The sequence below is a fragment of the Carassius carassius genome, chromosome 16 (assembly GCF_963082965.1).
Source record: "Carassius carassius chromosome 16, fCarCar2.1, whole genome shotgun sequence".
NCBI classification, from domain to species: Eukaryota; Metazoa; Chordata; class Actinopteri; order Cypriniformes; family Cyprinidae; genus Carassius; species Carassius carassius.
In genome coordinates, this window is record NC_081770.1 from 6,314,290 (window position 1) to 6,331,182 (window position 16,893).

Consider the following 16,893-nt stretch of genomic DNA (forward strand, 5'->3'; position numbering starts at 1 on the left):
GGTGAGGTTTGGGGAATGATAAAAAGGATGGGTGGAGTAAGGAGGGAAAGGGAAATTCCAGTTATAATTACTGAGGAAGGTACAGCAATCTCCAATAAGGATAAGGCAGAGGTAATGGCAAAAACATTTGTAAAAATTCACAGTTCAGATAACTTGTCAGAAGTATGCAAAATGAGAAAGGAAAACACAATGAATCAGTATCCTGGTGTGTTAGACTGGAGGGAAAAAACTGATGATACAATTGATGAACCTTTTAGTATGGCAGAGTTGATTAGAGCAATAAATAAAGCTAAACCAACATCTCCAGGAAAAGATCAGATATGCTACGTCATGCTAAAACATCTAGGGAAAGAAGCACTCTTAAAGTTGCTGAACCTTTATAACAGAGTGTGGGAGGAGGGAAGATTACCGAATGCATGGAAAGAAGCAGTAGTTATTCCAATAAGGAAACCAGGCAAGGATCCTTCTAAACCCACAAGTTATAGACCAATAGCATTAACATCAAATGTATGCAAAATTATGGAAAGGATGATAACAGAAAGGTTATCATATATACTAGAAAAAAGTGGAAAACTAGCAAAATATCAAAGTGGGTTTAGGAAAGGGAGGAGTACCATGGATTCGGTTATAAGACTAGAAAATGAAATAAGAAAGGCTCAGGCAAATAAGGAATCAGTCATTACAGTGTTTTTTGATATAGAAAAAGCGTATGACATGATGTGGAAGGAAGGATTGTTGATAAAGTTGCACTTGATGGGTCTAGGTGGAAGAGTTTTTAATTGGATAAAGAATTTTTTGTTTGGAAGAAAAATTGAAGTACGAATAGGGTCAGACATATCAAGTCAGTTCGATGTGGGCAATGGAACACCTCAAGGCAGTGTGATTAGCCCACTACTTTTTATCATCATGATTGATGATGTCTTTACTAAGGTACCAATGGATATAGGGAGGTCACTGTTTGCGGATGATGGGGCGTTGTGGAAAAGGGGAAGGAATATGGAGCATGCAATCAGGAAAGTACAAGGAGCAATTGATGAGGTGGTGGAGTGGGGTTATGATTGGGGGTTTAAGTTTTCAATAGAAAAAACTCAAACAGTCTTTTTCACCAAGAAACAAATTAAGGAAGGGATGAAGTTAAATATGTATGGGAAAGAATTAGAAAGGGTTGGAACTTTCAAATTTTTGGGGATTATTTTCGATTCACGGTTAACATGGGTAGATCATATAAAGAAAATAGAAGGAAAATGCAAAAAAGTAATTAATGTAATGAGATGTTTGACAGGTAGGCAATGGGGAGCTAGTTGTTATGCATTAAAAACAGTATATGTGGCATTGATTAGATCTGTGTTGGATTATGGGAGTGTAGCTTATGGGTCAGCAGCCAAATCTCTATTAAAGAAACTAGATGGGATCCAGGCACAGGCATTAAGAGTGTGTAGTGGTGCTTTTAAAACTTCACCAGTACCTGCACTGCAGGTAGAAATGGGAGAAATGCCGTTAGCAATTAGAAGGAGGCAGCTGATGACAAATTATTGGGCTAATTTGCAGGGTCATAATGAGTTCCACCCCACAAAAATAGTGTTGCAGGAGACCTGGGAGAATGCAAGTTACAAAGGAGAGAATTTTAGTAGAATAGGCAACGAGGTAGCAAGAGAATTTGGAGTATTTTATATGAAGATGAGCCCTACTGTAGTATATCCAATGGTGGCTCCGTGGTTACTTGTTTGGCCTGATATTGACTGGTATTTGTTAGAATTAAAAAGGAAGGATGATGGAAAAGATCAGATAGATTTGGTAAATGCATTTAAGTACCTTATAAATAAAGATTATAAAGAATTTGTACATGTGTATACAGATGGTTCTAAGAAACCTGAGACAGGAGTGACAGGATATGGGGTGGCAATACCTGCTAAAGGAATAGGAATTAATAGAAGAACATCTGATTTTTTAGGAGTATATACAGTGGAAATGGTGGCAGTATTAGTTGCGTTAAGGTGGGTGGAAAAAACAAGTCAAGAAAAGGTTCTGATATGCACCGATTCATCCTCAGTCCTTGAGAGTTTAAGGTCTTTTCACTCTAGCCGTCAAGATGTATTATATGAAGTCCTTCAGTCAGTAACAAGAATAACAAATCAAGGAGGACAGGTACAATTTATGTGGGTTCCAGCACATGTAGGGGTGAAAGGGAATGAGCAGGTGGATGAATTGGCAAAGAGGGCTTTAAAGAAGGGAAATATAGAAATGCAAATTAAAATAAGTAAAGCAGAGGTCAAAAGTATCATCTGGGAAAAAACTAACCAAATTTGGCAAGAAAGGTGGGACAGAGAGGAGAAAGGAAGGCATTTATATCAAATTCAAAAGAGTGTAAAAATAAATAGGTTAGGTGGTGGGCACAGGAGAGAGGAAACTGTAGTGACAAGGTTAAGGCTGGGGCATGGTGCTTTAAACAGATCACTGAAAATGATAGGAAAACACGAGACAGGCTTGTGTGAGTGGTGTCAGGAAGAGGAGTCAGTGGAGCACATAATTATAAGATGCAGGAGGTATGAGGAACAGAGAGTAACAATGAGGAATAATTTGAGGGAAATAGGGGTGCAGGATTTAACATTAAAAGGAGTGTTGAGCATAGGTGATAGAGCACAGGTTAGGATATTGTTAACTTTCTTAAGGGAAACTGGTTTGTTCAATAGGTTATGAAGATAAAATAGGGATATGGGTAAGTGTGTTGGGTAATGAATGAAAGTGTTTTTTTTTTTTTTTTTTTTTTTTTTTTTTTATGTAGAAACTAGATTGTAAGCCTATTGTCTGATTCACACTCCGGAGCAGAAGGGGGCGGTAATGCACCAAAAGCTGGTTGCCAACCGCCGTTAAAAACAAAGAAGAAGAAGAAGAAGAAGAACATCAATCGTGAAGATCGCACAGGTGTTTAACAGCGAACACAAACCGGAAGTGTTTGAAAGACTTCTGGATTCTGTTCCTGCAGCACAAGATCGTCTGAACTACTGCAAGTAAGTCTGAATACTTTCACCATTACACTTATTTAGGAGAATGATGAACGCGTTTCAGAGCTGGATGAAGCGGGATTTGTTCAGTTATAACTTATACCTGTCTGTCGCCGAAGAAACAAACCACAGAGAAACAGAAAGATATTAATGAAACAAACCGTTTAAAGACGATGAATGTTAAAACATTTTTACAAGTCTGTAAAAATATCTGTAAAAATATAGGATAGCAGTCCGAATAATTCTAAAAGTGTTTTTTCATTTCCTCCTTTTTTGTATTTTAAGACGCGAGACTGAAAGTATTTTGTGATCAAATCAAACCTGTTCTTCTGGACAGACAGCTTGATAAACATGAGCAAAACAAATCTTCTTTTAAACTTTTTAATGATCCGAAGCTTAATATATAGTAACTTATTACTGAAAGTAATGTGTATGTAAATAAAGACGTGTGTTGTGAGTGATCTGAAGAGATTATTACATGGCAGTATATTTGTATCATATTTTATTTGTATATTGATTGTTTGATAACTCAGAGATTCAGCACTAGTTATTTTCTTCATCATTTGTTCCTCTGAACTCTCATGATCTTGATTTCACTGTCATGTCCAGGTCATGATGAGCATCTGATCGTCTTCAGAGACACAAAGATCTCAGTGTTGAGCTGTTCATCTGCAGTATGTCAGAGAAGAGAGGAAAGATGAGTCTCTCACACAAACAGAGGTAAGACTGAGTCTGCTTTCAGACAATCATTTTAAACACTGCTGCACTTTCAGAGGATTAATGGAAAAAACACAACCTTAACAAACTCTGTTTTATATTTACAAATGATTTGCAGAACTTCAGAGCTTCATAACTTCCTAATTAAATATAACATTTGTATTTAAAAAAAAAAAAAAATTAAATATCTTAGAATAGAAAATCCAAATCATCATTTGCAGTCAATTTACACTCTTCAGCACTGAGTCTGTACCTTAAGTAAATTATTCCACATCAGTGATTTTGGTTTTTAGGTCGTAAATTGATTGTCAGACATTAAAAAATTATTGCACACTTATTTTAAAGGCTTATATGATACTTTTGAATGTTTTCATCTTTCTTTAGTGTGTAATGTATCTGTTCATGTAAGATCTTCAAAGTTACAAAGGTCACAGTCTCCTGTAAAGTGATTTATTCTGTCTAACAGAGAACACTGATCCAGAAATGACTAAAATGCCTTGACTGAATCCAGGTATTCATTTCACAAATGTCTGCATCACAATGTGAAATATTAGTGTAATGCTGTTCAAAGGTTTACACAAAGAGAAGACGAGTCTTCAGTGAGTTGTAGTGTTGTCGTCATGTTGTGGAGACGCTGTGTGTTTGGATGAGAAAGCAAAAAAAGAAAGCATTCCATCAGGTGCGTGATTTCACATAGAGCAGCTGTTACTACACAGAGCCGTTGTTAACTGTCTAGTTGCTCAAATAAACGCTGATGATGAACGTGGATTTGCGCATCTTCTCAGTTTACCAACGGCTCTGTGTAGTAACAGCTGCTCTATGTGAAATCAACCAAGATGGCGCCGCACATGGCTGCTTCAGTGCTTGGCTCTCCAGTGTTTGTACTGTTTTTGTTCGTTTTTCCTGTTTTTTGTTTAACAAACACGATCAGTTTCACCAGGGATGAACTGCTGAACATTCGGCAGAACACACCACATGATATTTTTCCGGATTTCTATTATACAGACGTTTTACTGAACATTGTTATCGGAGGAGCAGCAGTGCTGATCAAGCGCTTCAGGACGCGCAGACGGGGAAAGCGAGCGGGAGCGCTCGTCAGACTCAGGAAGCGCGGATTTCGAACGCTGTTGCCTAGCATCCATCTGGCAAATCTATGCTCTCTACCCAACAAAACGGACGAACTCCTTCTGCTCTCTCGGACAAATAAGGATTTCTCTCACTCTGCTGCTCTGTGTTTAACGGAAACCTGGCTGAATGACGCCATACCGGACAGCGCACTCCATCTGCCGGGCTTTCAGCTGTTCAGAGCGGACCGCGAAGCAGAATCAACGGGGAAATTGCGCGGCGGCGGGACATGCTTTTACATCAATGAACGGTGGTGTACAGATGTAACTGTGTTAAAGAAGATGTGCTGTCCTGATCTAGAAACGCAGTTTATCAACTGCAAGCCGTTCTATTCGCCGCGGGAGTTTCACTCGCTCATTCTGGTTAGTGTTTACATTCCACCTCAAGAGCATGTGAGCTCAGCTTTACAGAAACTCGCTGATCAGATCACAGACACAGAACAACAACTCCCGGACTCTGTTTTAATCATTCTTGGGGACTTTAATAAAGCCAATCTCTCCCGTGAACTGCCAAAATACAGACAGCATGTTACCTGTCCCACCAGAGACCGTAATATATTGGATCACTGTTAAACCACAATAAAGGATGCATATCACTCTGTTCCACGAGCAGCTTTGGGACGTTCTGATCTCTGTCTGGTTCATCTTATACCGACCTACAAGCAGAAACTTAAATCTGCTAAACCTGTAGTAAAGACTGTGAAGAGATGGACCAGCGAAACAGAGCAGGATTTACAATCTTGTTTTGACATCACAGACTGGAGCGTTTTTGAAGCTGCTACCACCGATCTGGACGAACTCACAGAGACTGTAACATCCTATACTAGTTTCTGTGAGGATATATGCATTCCTACCAGGACTTATTTAACATTCAACAATGATAAGCCATGGTTTACAGTAAAACTCAGACACCTTCGTCAGGCCAAAGAGGATGCCTACAGAAATGGGGACAGGGTCTTGTACAATCAGGCCAGGAACACGCTGAACAAAGAGATTAGAGCGGCTAAAAAGACCTACGCTAAAAAGTTGGAAGACCAGTTTACTTCCAACGACTCTACTTCAGTTTGGAGAGGACTGAGAGCCATCACAAACTACAAAACACCATCCCCTTGCACTGAGGCTAATCAACGACTTGCTAACGACCTGAATGAGTTTTATTGTAGATTTGAAACCCCCAACACCCACTCTGACCATCTCCCTACACAACCATTAACACCTCCTGCAATCCCCCTCTCCATACCTCCTGCTCTTCAAATCTGTGAAGATGATGTGCGCCAGGTCTTCAAGAAAAACAAAAGAAGAAAAGCACCAGGCACAGATGGCGTTACACCAGCCTGTCTGAAAATCTGTGCTGACCAGCTGGCCCCCATCTTTTCACAGATCTTCAACAGATCTCTGGAGTTGTGTGAAGTGCGTTCCTGCTTCAAACGCTCCACCATAATCCCCATTCCTAAGAAACCCAAGATAACAGGACTTCATGACGACAGACGTTAGAGCCACAGGTCTGTAGTCGTTAAGTCGTTTGAAAAACTGGTTCTGGCTTATCTGAAGGACATCACTGGACCCTTACTGGACCCCCTGCAGTTTGCGTACAGAGCAAACAGGTCCGTGGATGATGCAATCAACATGGCATTGCACTTCATCCTGCAACATCTGGACAAAACAGGGACTTATGTGAGGATCCTGTTTGTGGACTTTAGTTTGGCTTTCAACACCATCATCCCAACAACCCTCCAGACCAAACTGACCCAGCTCTCTGTTCCTAGCTCTATCTGTCAGTGGATCACCAGCTTTCTGACAGATAGGCAACAGTTAGTGAGACTGGGGAAATTCATGTCAAACAGCTGCTCCACCAACACTGGTGCCCCTCAGGGATGTGTTCTCTCCCCTCTGCTCTTCTCCCTGTACACCAACGACTGCACCTCTAAAGACCCCTCTGTCAAGCTCCTGAAGTTTGCAGACGACACTACAGTCATCGGCCTCATCCAGGACGGTGACGAGTCTGCTTACAGACAGGAGGTTGAGCAGCTGGCTGTCTGGTGCAGTCTTAACAACCTGGAGCTGAACACGCTCAAAACAGTGGAGATGACTGTGGACTTTAGAAAAAACCCCCCTGCACTTTCCCCACTCACCATCATGAACAGCACTGTGGCTGCAGTGGAGTCATTCAGATTCCTGGGAACCACCATCTCTCAGGACCTGAAGTGGGACAATCACATTGGCTCCATTGTGAAAAAAGCCCAACAAAGGTTGTACTTCCTTCGCCAGCTGAGGAAGTTTAACCTGCCACAGGAGCTGCTGAAACAGTTCTACTCAGCCGTCATTGAGTCAGTCCTGTGTACTTCAATTACTGTCTGGTTTGGTTCAGCTACAAAATCAGATATCAGAAGACTACAGAGAACTGTTCGGACTGCTGAAAGGATTATTGGTGCTCCCCTGCCCACCCTCCAAGAACTGTACACATCCAGAGTGAGGAAAAGGACTCAGAAAATCACTCTGGATCCCTCACATCCAAGTCACCCCATCTTTGAACTTTTGCCATCTGGCCGGCGCCTCAGAGCCGCAAATACAAGAACAGCAAGGCACAAGAATAGTTTCTTCCCCCAGGCAATCTACCTCATGAACAGTTAAATGTTTCCCACTTAAACTTATGCAAAAATGTGCAATATCCTTATATTTATTTGTTACCCCTCCATCCTAGAACATTCCTGCATCTCACTCAATCCTATTCCATTATCATTTATAGCACAATTGTTTATACACTTATTTATTTGCCAATTTGTAATTCTCCTGTAAAATTTTTTTTTTTTTTTTTGGTCTGTGTGTTGTTGTCTCTGTTTACTGGAAGCTTATGTCACTAAAACAAATTCCTTGTATGCGCAAGCATACTTGGCAATAAAGCTCATTCTGATTCTGATTCTGATCACGCACCTGATGGAATTTACCGCTGATTACACAACCGGCTTTACTGATGAGATGCGCATAACGATCGGCCGATCTCGATCGGTGCACCCCTACTAAATACACTGTATTTGATGTTGACACTTCAGGACATAAAGTTGTTACAGTGAAGAACAAAAATTATAACTAAGTTTGTATCTGAAATGAAAGAGAGTTGCAAAATAAAAGCTTATCTATGTTATCTAAAAGGATGCATTAATTTTTACAACAACATTGTTACTGTTATTACACCCAATAAACTAAGTGATAGACTTTTTTAAAATAGTGTCAGAACTGTGTAGCACTGACGTTTCTGCTTTCTATTTTAGTCAAACAAGAAAATGAAAAAAAAAATATCTTTAATTAGATCAGTCAAATATTTGTAAAAAATATTTAGTCTCACATTTTAAGTACTTTGTTAAATTGTTAAACAAATGTGAGTCTTTAAACAAGAATGACTGATATCTTTAAATCTCTTTAACTTTTCTGTGAAGGACTAGAGAGAATGTGTGTCGATATAAAACACAGATGAAGCTCCTGTAGAAAAGTTTCTCTTCTCTCTTTGTGTCATTAGTGTAAGATCAGGCTCACATGTGTCTGTGAAGAGTGACTGGTCAAAGGGTGACGGACCAGACTTCAGTGAGAAAAAAACATCTATCAAAAGGTATTTATTATCTTTGACATTATAGGTTGTGACTTGGCGCCGGTACAGGATGGCTGCCTCCGTGACGTGCTCTGCATATGTTTTTGTCTTTTTGTTAGTTTGTCCTGTCTTTAGTTATATTCCTGCAATCAGTTTCACCAGGGATGAACTGCTGAACATTCGGCAGAACGCACCACAAGATGTTTTTCCGGATTTCAATTATTCAGACGTTTTACTGAACATTGTTATCGGAGGAGCAGCGGCGCTAATCAATCGCTTCAGGACGCGCAGGCGGGGAAAGCGAGAGGGAGCGCTCGTCAGACTCAGGCCGGCGACACACTGGATGCGTGGCGCAAGCGTCTCAGCCGCGTGGCGTGTCAGTTTTTAATTCGGCTCCCATGTTAACAGGTTAGAGCTTGCAGACTGCCTGCGTGAGTCGCGCAGAAAACGCCTGCATGCTAGAAATAGAACCGACGCCTATTTTTACCGCGACGCGCGCGTGTTGGAAGCGTTTCCAGGCAAAATATAATAGGAAAATGTGTTTTTAGGTCATGTTGTACACAAATACATATGAATTCATGATATTTTGATATTCGAAAGTCTATAGGTTGACATAAATTCAGATATAAATGTAATTTAAAAAATAAATAAATAATTATCGATTTTCAAATATTGCACCTGTCAAACATAATCTATTTAGCCATCAATACTTTTGACGGTGTCCTTTATCAGTAGGCGTAGGTGTAGGTGTGTAAAAAAAAAGTTGATATTGTTGTCATGAAGACAAGAGCCTGGTCTGTCAACTGTCTCCCTCGCTTCTGGGACGCTTCTGGGACGCGACGCTCACGCCACGCAGCCAGTGTGTCACCGGCCTCAGGAAGCGCGGATTTCGAACGCCGTTGCCTAGCATCCATCTGGGAAATCTACGCTCTCTACCCAACAAAACGGACGAACTCCTTCTGCTTTCTCGGACAAATAAGGATTTCACACACTCTGCTGCTCTGTGTTTCACGGAAACCTGGCTGAATGACGCCATACCGGACAGCGCGCTCCATCTGCCGGGCTTTCAGCTGTTGAGAGCGGATCGCGACGCAGAATCAATGGGGAAATCGCGCGGCGGCGGGACATGCTTTTACATCAATGAACGGTGGTGTACAGATGTAACTGTGTTAAAGAAGATGTGCTGTCCAGATCTAGAAATGCAGTTTGTCAACTGCAAGCCGTTCTATTCGCCGCGGGAGTTTCACTCGTTCATTCTGGTTAGTGTTTACATCCCTCCGCAAGCGCAAGTAAGTCTGGCTTTACAGAAACTCGCTGAGCAGATCACAGAGACAGAACAACAACACCCAGACTCTGTTTTAATCATTCTCGGGGACTTTAATAAAGCCAATCTCTCCCGTGAACTGCCAAAATACAGACAGCATGTTACCTGTCCCACCAGAGACAGTAATATATTGGATCACTGTTACACAACAACAAAGGATGCATATCACTCTGTTCCACGAGCAGCTTTGGGACGTTCTGATCACCTTCTGGTTCATCTTATACCGACCTACATGCAGAGACTAAAATCAGCTAAACCTGTATTAAGGACTGTAAAAAGATGGACTAATGAAGCAGAGCAGGATTTACAATCTTGTTTTGACCTCACTGATTGGAGTGTTTTTGAAGCTGCTGCCACCGATCTGAATGAACTCACAGAGACCGTAACATCATATATCAGTTTCTGTGAGGATATGTGTATTCCTACCAAGACTCAACTAAATTACAACAATGACAAACCGTGGTTCACTGCAAAACTCAGACAGCTCCGTCAGGCCAAAGAAGATGCTTACAGGAAGGGGGACAATGTCTTGTATAAACAGGCTAAATACACACTGGAAAAGGAGATCAGAGTGGCAAAGAGGAATTATTCTGAAAAAATAAAGACTCAGTTCACTTCGAACGACTCAGCATCAGTGTGGAAAAGTCTAAAGAAGATCACCAATTACAAGACACCACCCCCCAGCACTGTGGAGAATCAACGACTGGCAGGTTTGAAAGCACACCCATCACCTGCCCTGAACACCTCTCCACACAACCGTTCACACCAATAACAACTCCTGCAACCAACCCTGAATGCCTCTCCACACAACCGTTCACACCATTAACAGCTCCTGCAACCCGCCCTGAACACCTCTCCAATCAAGCACTCTCACCATTCACACCTCCTGCATCCCCCCTCTCCCCCACACCTGCAATACAGATCAGCGAGGATGCGGTGCGCCAGGTCTTCCGGAAGCAGAAAAGGAAAAAAGCACCAGGCCCAGATTGTGTTACACCAGCCTGTCTGAAATCCTGTGCTGACCAGCTGGCCCCCATCTTCACAAAGATCTTCAACAGATCGCTGGAGCTGTGCGAAGTACCTTCATGCTTCAAACGCTCCACCATCATCCCCATCCCAAAGAAACCCAAAATTACAGGACTAAATGACTACAGGCCTGTGGCTTTAACATCCGTAGTCATAAAGTCATTTGAAAAACTGGTGCTGGCCCACCTGAAGGACATCACTGGACCCTTGCTGGATCCTCTTCAGTTTGCCTACAGAGCAAACAGGTCTGTGGACGATGCAGTAAACATTGGACTGCATTATGTTCTGCAACACCTAGACAGACCGGGGACCTATGTGAGGATCCTGTTTGTGGACTTCAGCTCTGCTTTTAACACGATCATGCCAAACCTCCTCCTGCCCAAACTAACTCAGCTCTCCGTGCCCACCTCCGTCTGTCAGTGGATCAACAGCTTCCTGACAGACAGGCAGCAGCTAGTGAGGCTGGGAAAATACACATCCAGCACCCGTACAATCAGCACCGGAGCTCCCCAGGGCTGCGTTCTCTCCCCACTGCTCTTCTCCCTGTACACTAATGATTGCACATCTAAGGACCCCTCTATCAAGCTCCTGAAGTTTGCAGATGACACCACACTCATCGGCCTCATTCAGGACGGTGACGAGTCTGCTTACAGACAGGAGGTTAAAGAGCTGGCTGTCTGGTGCACTCTCAACAACCTGGAGCTTAACACGCTCAAAACAGTGGAGATGATTGTGGACTTCAGGAGAAACCCCCCTGCACTCCCCCCACTCACCATCATGAACAGCACTGTGACTGCAGTGGAGTCATTCAGGTTCCTGGGCACCACTATCTCTCAGGACCTGAAGTGGGACATTCACATTGACTCCATTGTGAAAAAGGCCCAGCAGAGGTTGTACTTCCTTCGCCAGCTGAGGAAGTTTAACCTGCCACAGGATCTGCTGAAACAGTTCTACTCCACCATCATCGAATCCATCCTCTGCACTTCAGTAACTGTCTGGTTCAGCTCAGCTTCTAAATCTGACCTCAGAAGACTACAGAGGGTAGTCCGGACTGCTGAGCGAATCATCGGTTCAACTCTCCCATCTATTCAAGAACTGTACTTATCCAGAGTGAGCAAAAGGGCTGTTAAAATCACTCTGGACCCCTCACATCCAGCACACTGTTGCTATCTGGTCGACGCTACAGAGCACTGAGCACCAGAACGACCAGACACAGGAACAGTTTCTTTCCTCAGGCAATCCATCTTATGAACAGCTGATACACACTGAACACACTACACTTTATATTTATATACACATACACTTAATTTATCTAACACACATATTTAGTATACACTTACATTTTGCACATAATATACATGTACATACATAACTGCATTTTTGTAATATACCTGCCTACAATTGTCAATTTGTATATTGTCATTCCTTATCTACTTATTTGTATTTTTTGTATTTTTATATTCTTTTATTATGTGTTTTATGTTCTGTCGCTGTCATTCTGTTGTACTGCGGAGCTTCTGTCACGAAAACAAATTCCTCGTATGTGTAAACATACCTGGCAATAAAGCTCATTCTGATTCTGATTCTGATTCTGATAATGTTGTGCTCGCTTATTTCTCCACTAAGATGCTTGGGATAGAAAAGAATGAAATGAAACAATAAATGACTGATTTCCTCTTTATTGAACTCAATCTGGAGCTTCTTTCCAGTAACACAATCACACAAGCAGACACAAGAAGGTATAAATTAACCATGGAAAATAGATCATGCAGCCAAACATGAATATGTCTTTCCATCTCTCCATAGTCATAGATGAACAAATGCATGTCTATACTGTGCTTCATTAGCATCCTCAACAGTGAAGCTCTTTAAATGAGACTGAAGGAGCTCCTGTAGTAAAGTGTTTTGTTCTTTGTGTCATTAGTGTAAGATCAGACTCACATGTGTCCAGCTCTGTGTCTGTGAAGAGTGACCGGTCAAAGGAAGACGGACCAGACTTCAGTGAAGAAACAACATCACGAACCAAATGGTATTTGATCTGTTTCTTATTTTTCTTTAAACATAGACTCAGAAAGTGTATCAGAGAATAATTATCATAAAACTACTTGTAGTCCATAAATTTATCACTTATTTTTTTTTTTTATATATATACTTTGGTCATATATATATTTTTCCCCCTAAAAATGCAGTATTTTGATTTATTTTATTTGCTATCAGGCTTCAGTATGAAACATTAGATCCAGATTTACAGTCTCACAGGAAACACAAGAATTATACAGACAGTCTCCTGCAGATCTTCCAGGTAATAAAACACATTTTCAGGAATATTTAATAATTATAATAAACAAATGTTATTGAATAAGAGTGTGACCGAACTTTTATTTCAATAAATAATTTTGACCAAATATAGGATTTTTTTCTCTCATTCATTCATTTCTTTCTTTGTAGGATCTTGAGATCAAAGTAATCAAATTTCTGAAGAAAGAACTGGAAAAGTTTAAGAAAATATTACAAAAAGAGGACATGCAATACTTTGTGAAGGACTTTAATGAGAACAGATGCAGTATGAAAGAAGCAGCTCTTGATCTCACGCTCTACTTCCTGAGAGAGATGAAGCAAGATGAAGCTGCTGATACTCTAGAAGGTAAGAGACTCGTGATCATCTGTCAGAGTGTCACTTATAAATGTAGGAGAGAAAATATGATTAAACAATATCTGTATTTTTGTTTCTGTTTAGATGAGCTGATCTTCATTCATCAGCTAAAGTGTAGCCTAAAGAAGAAGTCTCAATGTGTGTCTGAAGGAATTGCAAAGCAAGGAGACTCTACACTTCTGAAGAACATCTACACAGATCTCTATATCACTCAGGGTTGTAGTGAACAGGTCAATACTGAACATGAGGTGAGACAGATTGAAGTTGCTTCCAGACGTCATGAATCACAGGAGATACAGGTTGAGTGCAAACATTTGTTTGAAGCACCTGAACAAGACAAGCAGATCAGAACTGTACTGACAAAAGGAGTTGCTGGCATCGGAAAATCAGTCTCTGTGCAGAAGTTTGTTCTGGATTGGGCCGAAGGAAAAGAAAATCAAGATATCAGCTTCATATTTCCTCTTCCATTTAGAGAGATGAACTTAAAGGAGCAAGAAAAACTAAGTTTGAGGGACCTTATAACTCAGTTTTTCCCAGAGACAAAAGGACTGAACCTTACAAGAAGAAATCAATTCAAAGTCTTGTTCATTCTTGATGGATTGGATGAATGTCGACTTCCTGTAAGCTTTAAGGATAATGAGACGTGGTCTGATGTTTCATCACCAGCCTCTCTGGATGTTCTCCTGACGAACCTCATCAAGGGAAATCTGCTTCCTTCTGCTCTGATCTGGATCACCAGCAGACCAGCAGCTGCCAGTAAGATTCCTCCTGACTGTATCGACCGGCTGACAGAGATACGAGGATTCAATGATGCACAAAAGGAGGAGTACTTCAGAAAAAGATTCACGCATGAGAATCAGGCCAAAGAAATCATTGATCATGTTAAACAATCAAAGAGTCTCTTTATCATGTGCCACATCCCAGTCTTCTGCTGGATTTCAGCCACTGTTCTCCAGAACATTTTACAGGAGAAAAGAAATAATGTTGTGAAAAACAATCAGGCTGATGATGTCTCCAAAACACTGCAGGAGTCAAATACTGAAGACACTCCTAAGACTCTGACACAAATGTACACACACTTCCTCAGATTTCAGATCCAGCAGAGCAGACGAAAGTATGATGGAGAACATACACCAGATGTTTCCTGGGATAAAGATGCCATCTTTTCACTGGGGAAACTGGCATTTGATCAGCTGGAAAGAAACAATGTGATCTTCTATGACACAGATCTGGAAGCCTGTGGTATTGACGTCTATAAGGCATCAGTGTACTCCGGCATGTGTACCCAGATCTTTAAGGAGGAAACAGGGATCACTCTTGGTACCATGTACTGCTTCGTTCACTTGAGCATTCAAGAGTTTATTGCAGCCCTTTATGCACATCTGTTTCTAGACATCAACAAGAAATATGTGTTTGATCAAGACTCTACAGAACAGGGAAACAAAAGTGAAACCATGATTGATTTGCTCAAGACTGCAGTAGACAAGACACTAGAGAGTGATAATGGACACCTGGATCTTTTTCTTCGCTTCCTCCTTGGTTTGTCACTCCAGTCCAATCAGAGACTCTTACAGGGTCTGTTGAAACAGAAAAATGGAAATGAGCAGAGCAAAAAGGAAATAGTTCAGTACATCAAGCAGAAATTAGAGTCTAATCTGTCTCCAGAGAGATCCATCAATCTGTTCTACTGTCTGAATGAACTGAACGACCAAACTCTGGTGAAAGACATTCAGACCCACCTTAGCAAAGGAAGTCTCTCATCTGCTGATCTTTCACCTGCCCAGTGGTCTGCTTTGGTCTTTGTGTTGTTGACATCAGAGGAGGAGCTGGAGGAGTTTGAGCTTCAGAAATTCAAGAAATCAGAAATGTGTCTCATTAGATTATCAGCAGTCATCAAAACCTGCAAAAGAGCTCTGTAAGTTATTTAATATATTTTGTCATGTTTTGTGCTCATCTTAAAATTACATTAATCTACACGTATACATAGCATGCTTGGACACCCCTGATTTAGTGAGTGAGTGACATGACATACAGCCAAGTATAGTAACCCAATTCACAGCACACAGCAGTGAGCACACACACATACACTTTTATTATTTAATAATATTACTAATTAATATTATTATATGTAGCTTTTTTGCTCACATTTATGGTCTGTTTTCTCTTTGATAATTTGCGGATGTCGAAAATTCGTTGCATACCTACTTACATCCCCTCCTTGTTAACAAATCAGAAGTAAGTCCATATATCTGCATTTAAATGCAGAAGGGGCTTTCCTGATGACTTTGATGACTCTGAGATGTTGTCATCTTTATATTACTAACTTGCTGCATGCTAAAGCCGAACCAGCTGACCTCACCAGAAAACTCAACACCAGCGTCTAGTGGATTGTCTAGAAATTGATTTTATTATTCTACCAAATAGTATACTAAAAGATTGATACTTGGCATCCGTGATTCAATACAGTATTGCAGTGGAAAATATTGCTATACTATACTGTACCCCCCCCCCCCCCAACCCTAGTTATAAGTATATATCGCTTAAGGTTAAATCAAAACACATATTCTTTAAAGCTGCAGTAGGTAACTTGTGTAAAAAAAATATATATTTTTTTTTACGTATTTGTTAAACCTGTCATTATCTCCTGACTCCTGACAGTAGAATATGAGACAGATAATCTGTGAAAAAATCAAGCTCCTTTGGCTCCTCCCAGTGGTCCTATTGCCATTTGCAGAAATATGCCGCTCCCGGTAAGAAACAACCAATCAGAGCTGCGGTTCGTAACTTTTTTTGTGTTCAAAATTTACAAATATATATAATAAGCGAGTACACACATTTTCCAAACCGTGTTTTTAGCCTGTCCTGAATCACTAGGGTACACCTATAATAAGTGTTTATATTCGGACTATTTTAGATTGCTTCGGGAGTACCGCGGCGGAGTAATCCAGTACCTTTGTGATTCTTCATAGACATAAACAGAGAGAAGTAGCTCCGGCTACGATGTTCTTCCACAAGACACAAGCAGTTCTGTTTATTAACCGCTAGAGTGTCAAAAGTTACGGACTGCAGCTTTAACTTTGTTTTCTTTAAAAATTGAAGTCCTTTGGAATTAAAGTGCAATGCTGTTTTATTAGATTTACATTGGTTTCATGTAAATAATTATCTTTTTGGCAAAACAAGCTGGTCCGGGTTTCCCCGATAATGATTGAGCTTAGAGCTTAAGAGTGTTTTGCGTTCGTTCGTTATTGTTTCACGTGCGTTTCCCAACAATGCACTTAACACAGTTGCACGTAGCTGTGATACTTAGGAATCGCTGTCCATTTGTCAAGTGCTGAAATGTCATCTAATTGAATGTATATATTAATGGTGGCATTAAGCATGGAGTCAGAGACGTTTGCAGTATTAATTTATAGAGTGGTCAGACAGAAATCAGAAACGGCATCAAGAGTGTCAAGGGATAGCCA

The 16,893-nt window shown here is 40.9% G+C and overlaps 1 protein-coding gene across 1 annotated transcript in view; it reads left to right on the forward strand.

Annotated features, from left to right (window-relative positions):
* Positions 1–3,614: 3,614 nt before the first annotated feature.
* The window catches only part of LOC132159319 (NACHT, LRR and PYD domains-containing protein 12-like), a 206,474-nt gene continuing 193,195 nt past the window's right edge, over positions 3,615–16,893 (forward strand). The window contains exons 1-5 of the mRNA XM_059568834.1: positions 3,615–3,722; positions 12,701–12,805; positions 12,994–13,078; positions 13,225–13,420; positions 13,514–15,344. Of these exons, the coding sequence (XP_059424817.1) occupies positions 3,679–3,722; positions 12,701–12,805; positions 12,994–13,078; positions 13,225–13,420; positions 13,514–15,344 (2,261 nt within the window). The 5' untranslated portion in view covers positions 3,615–3,678. The remainder of the gene's footprint in view (positions 3,723–12,700; positions 12,806–12,993; positions 13,079–13,224; positions 13,421–13,513; positions 15,345–16,893) is intronic.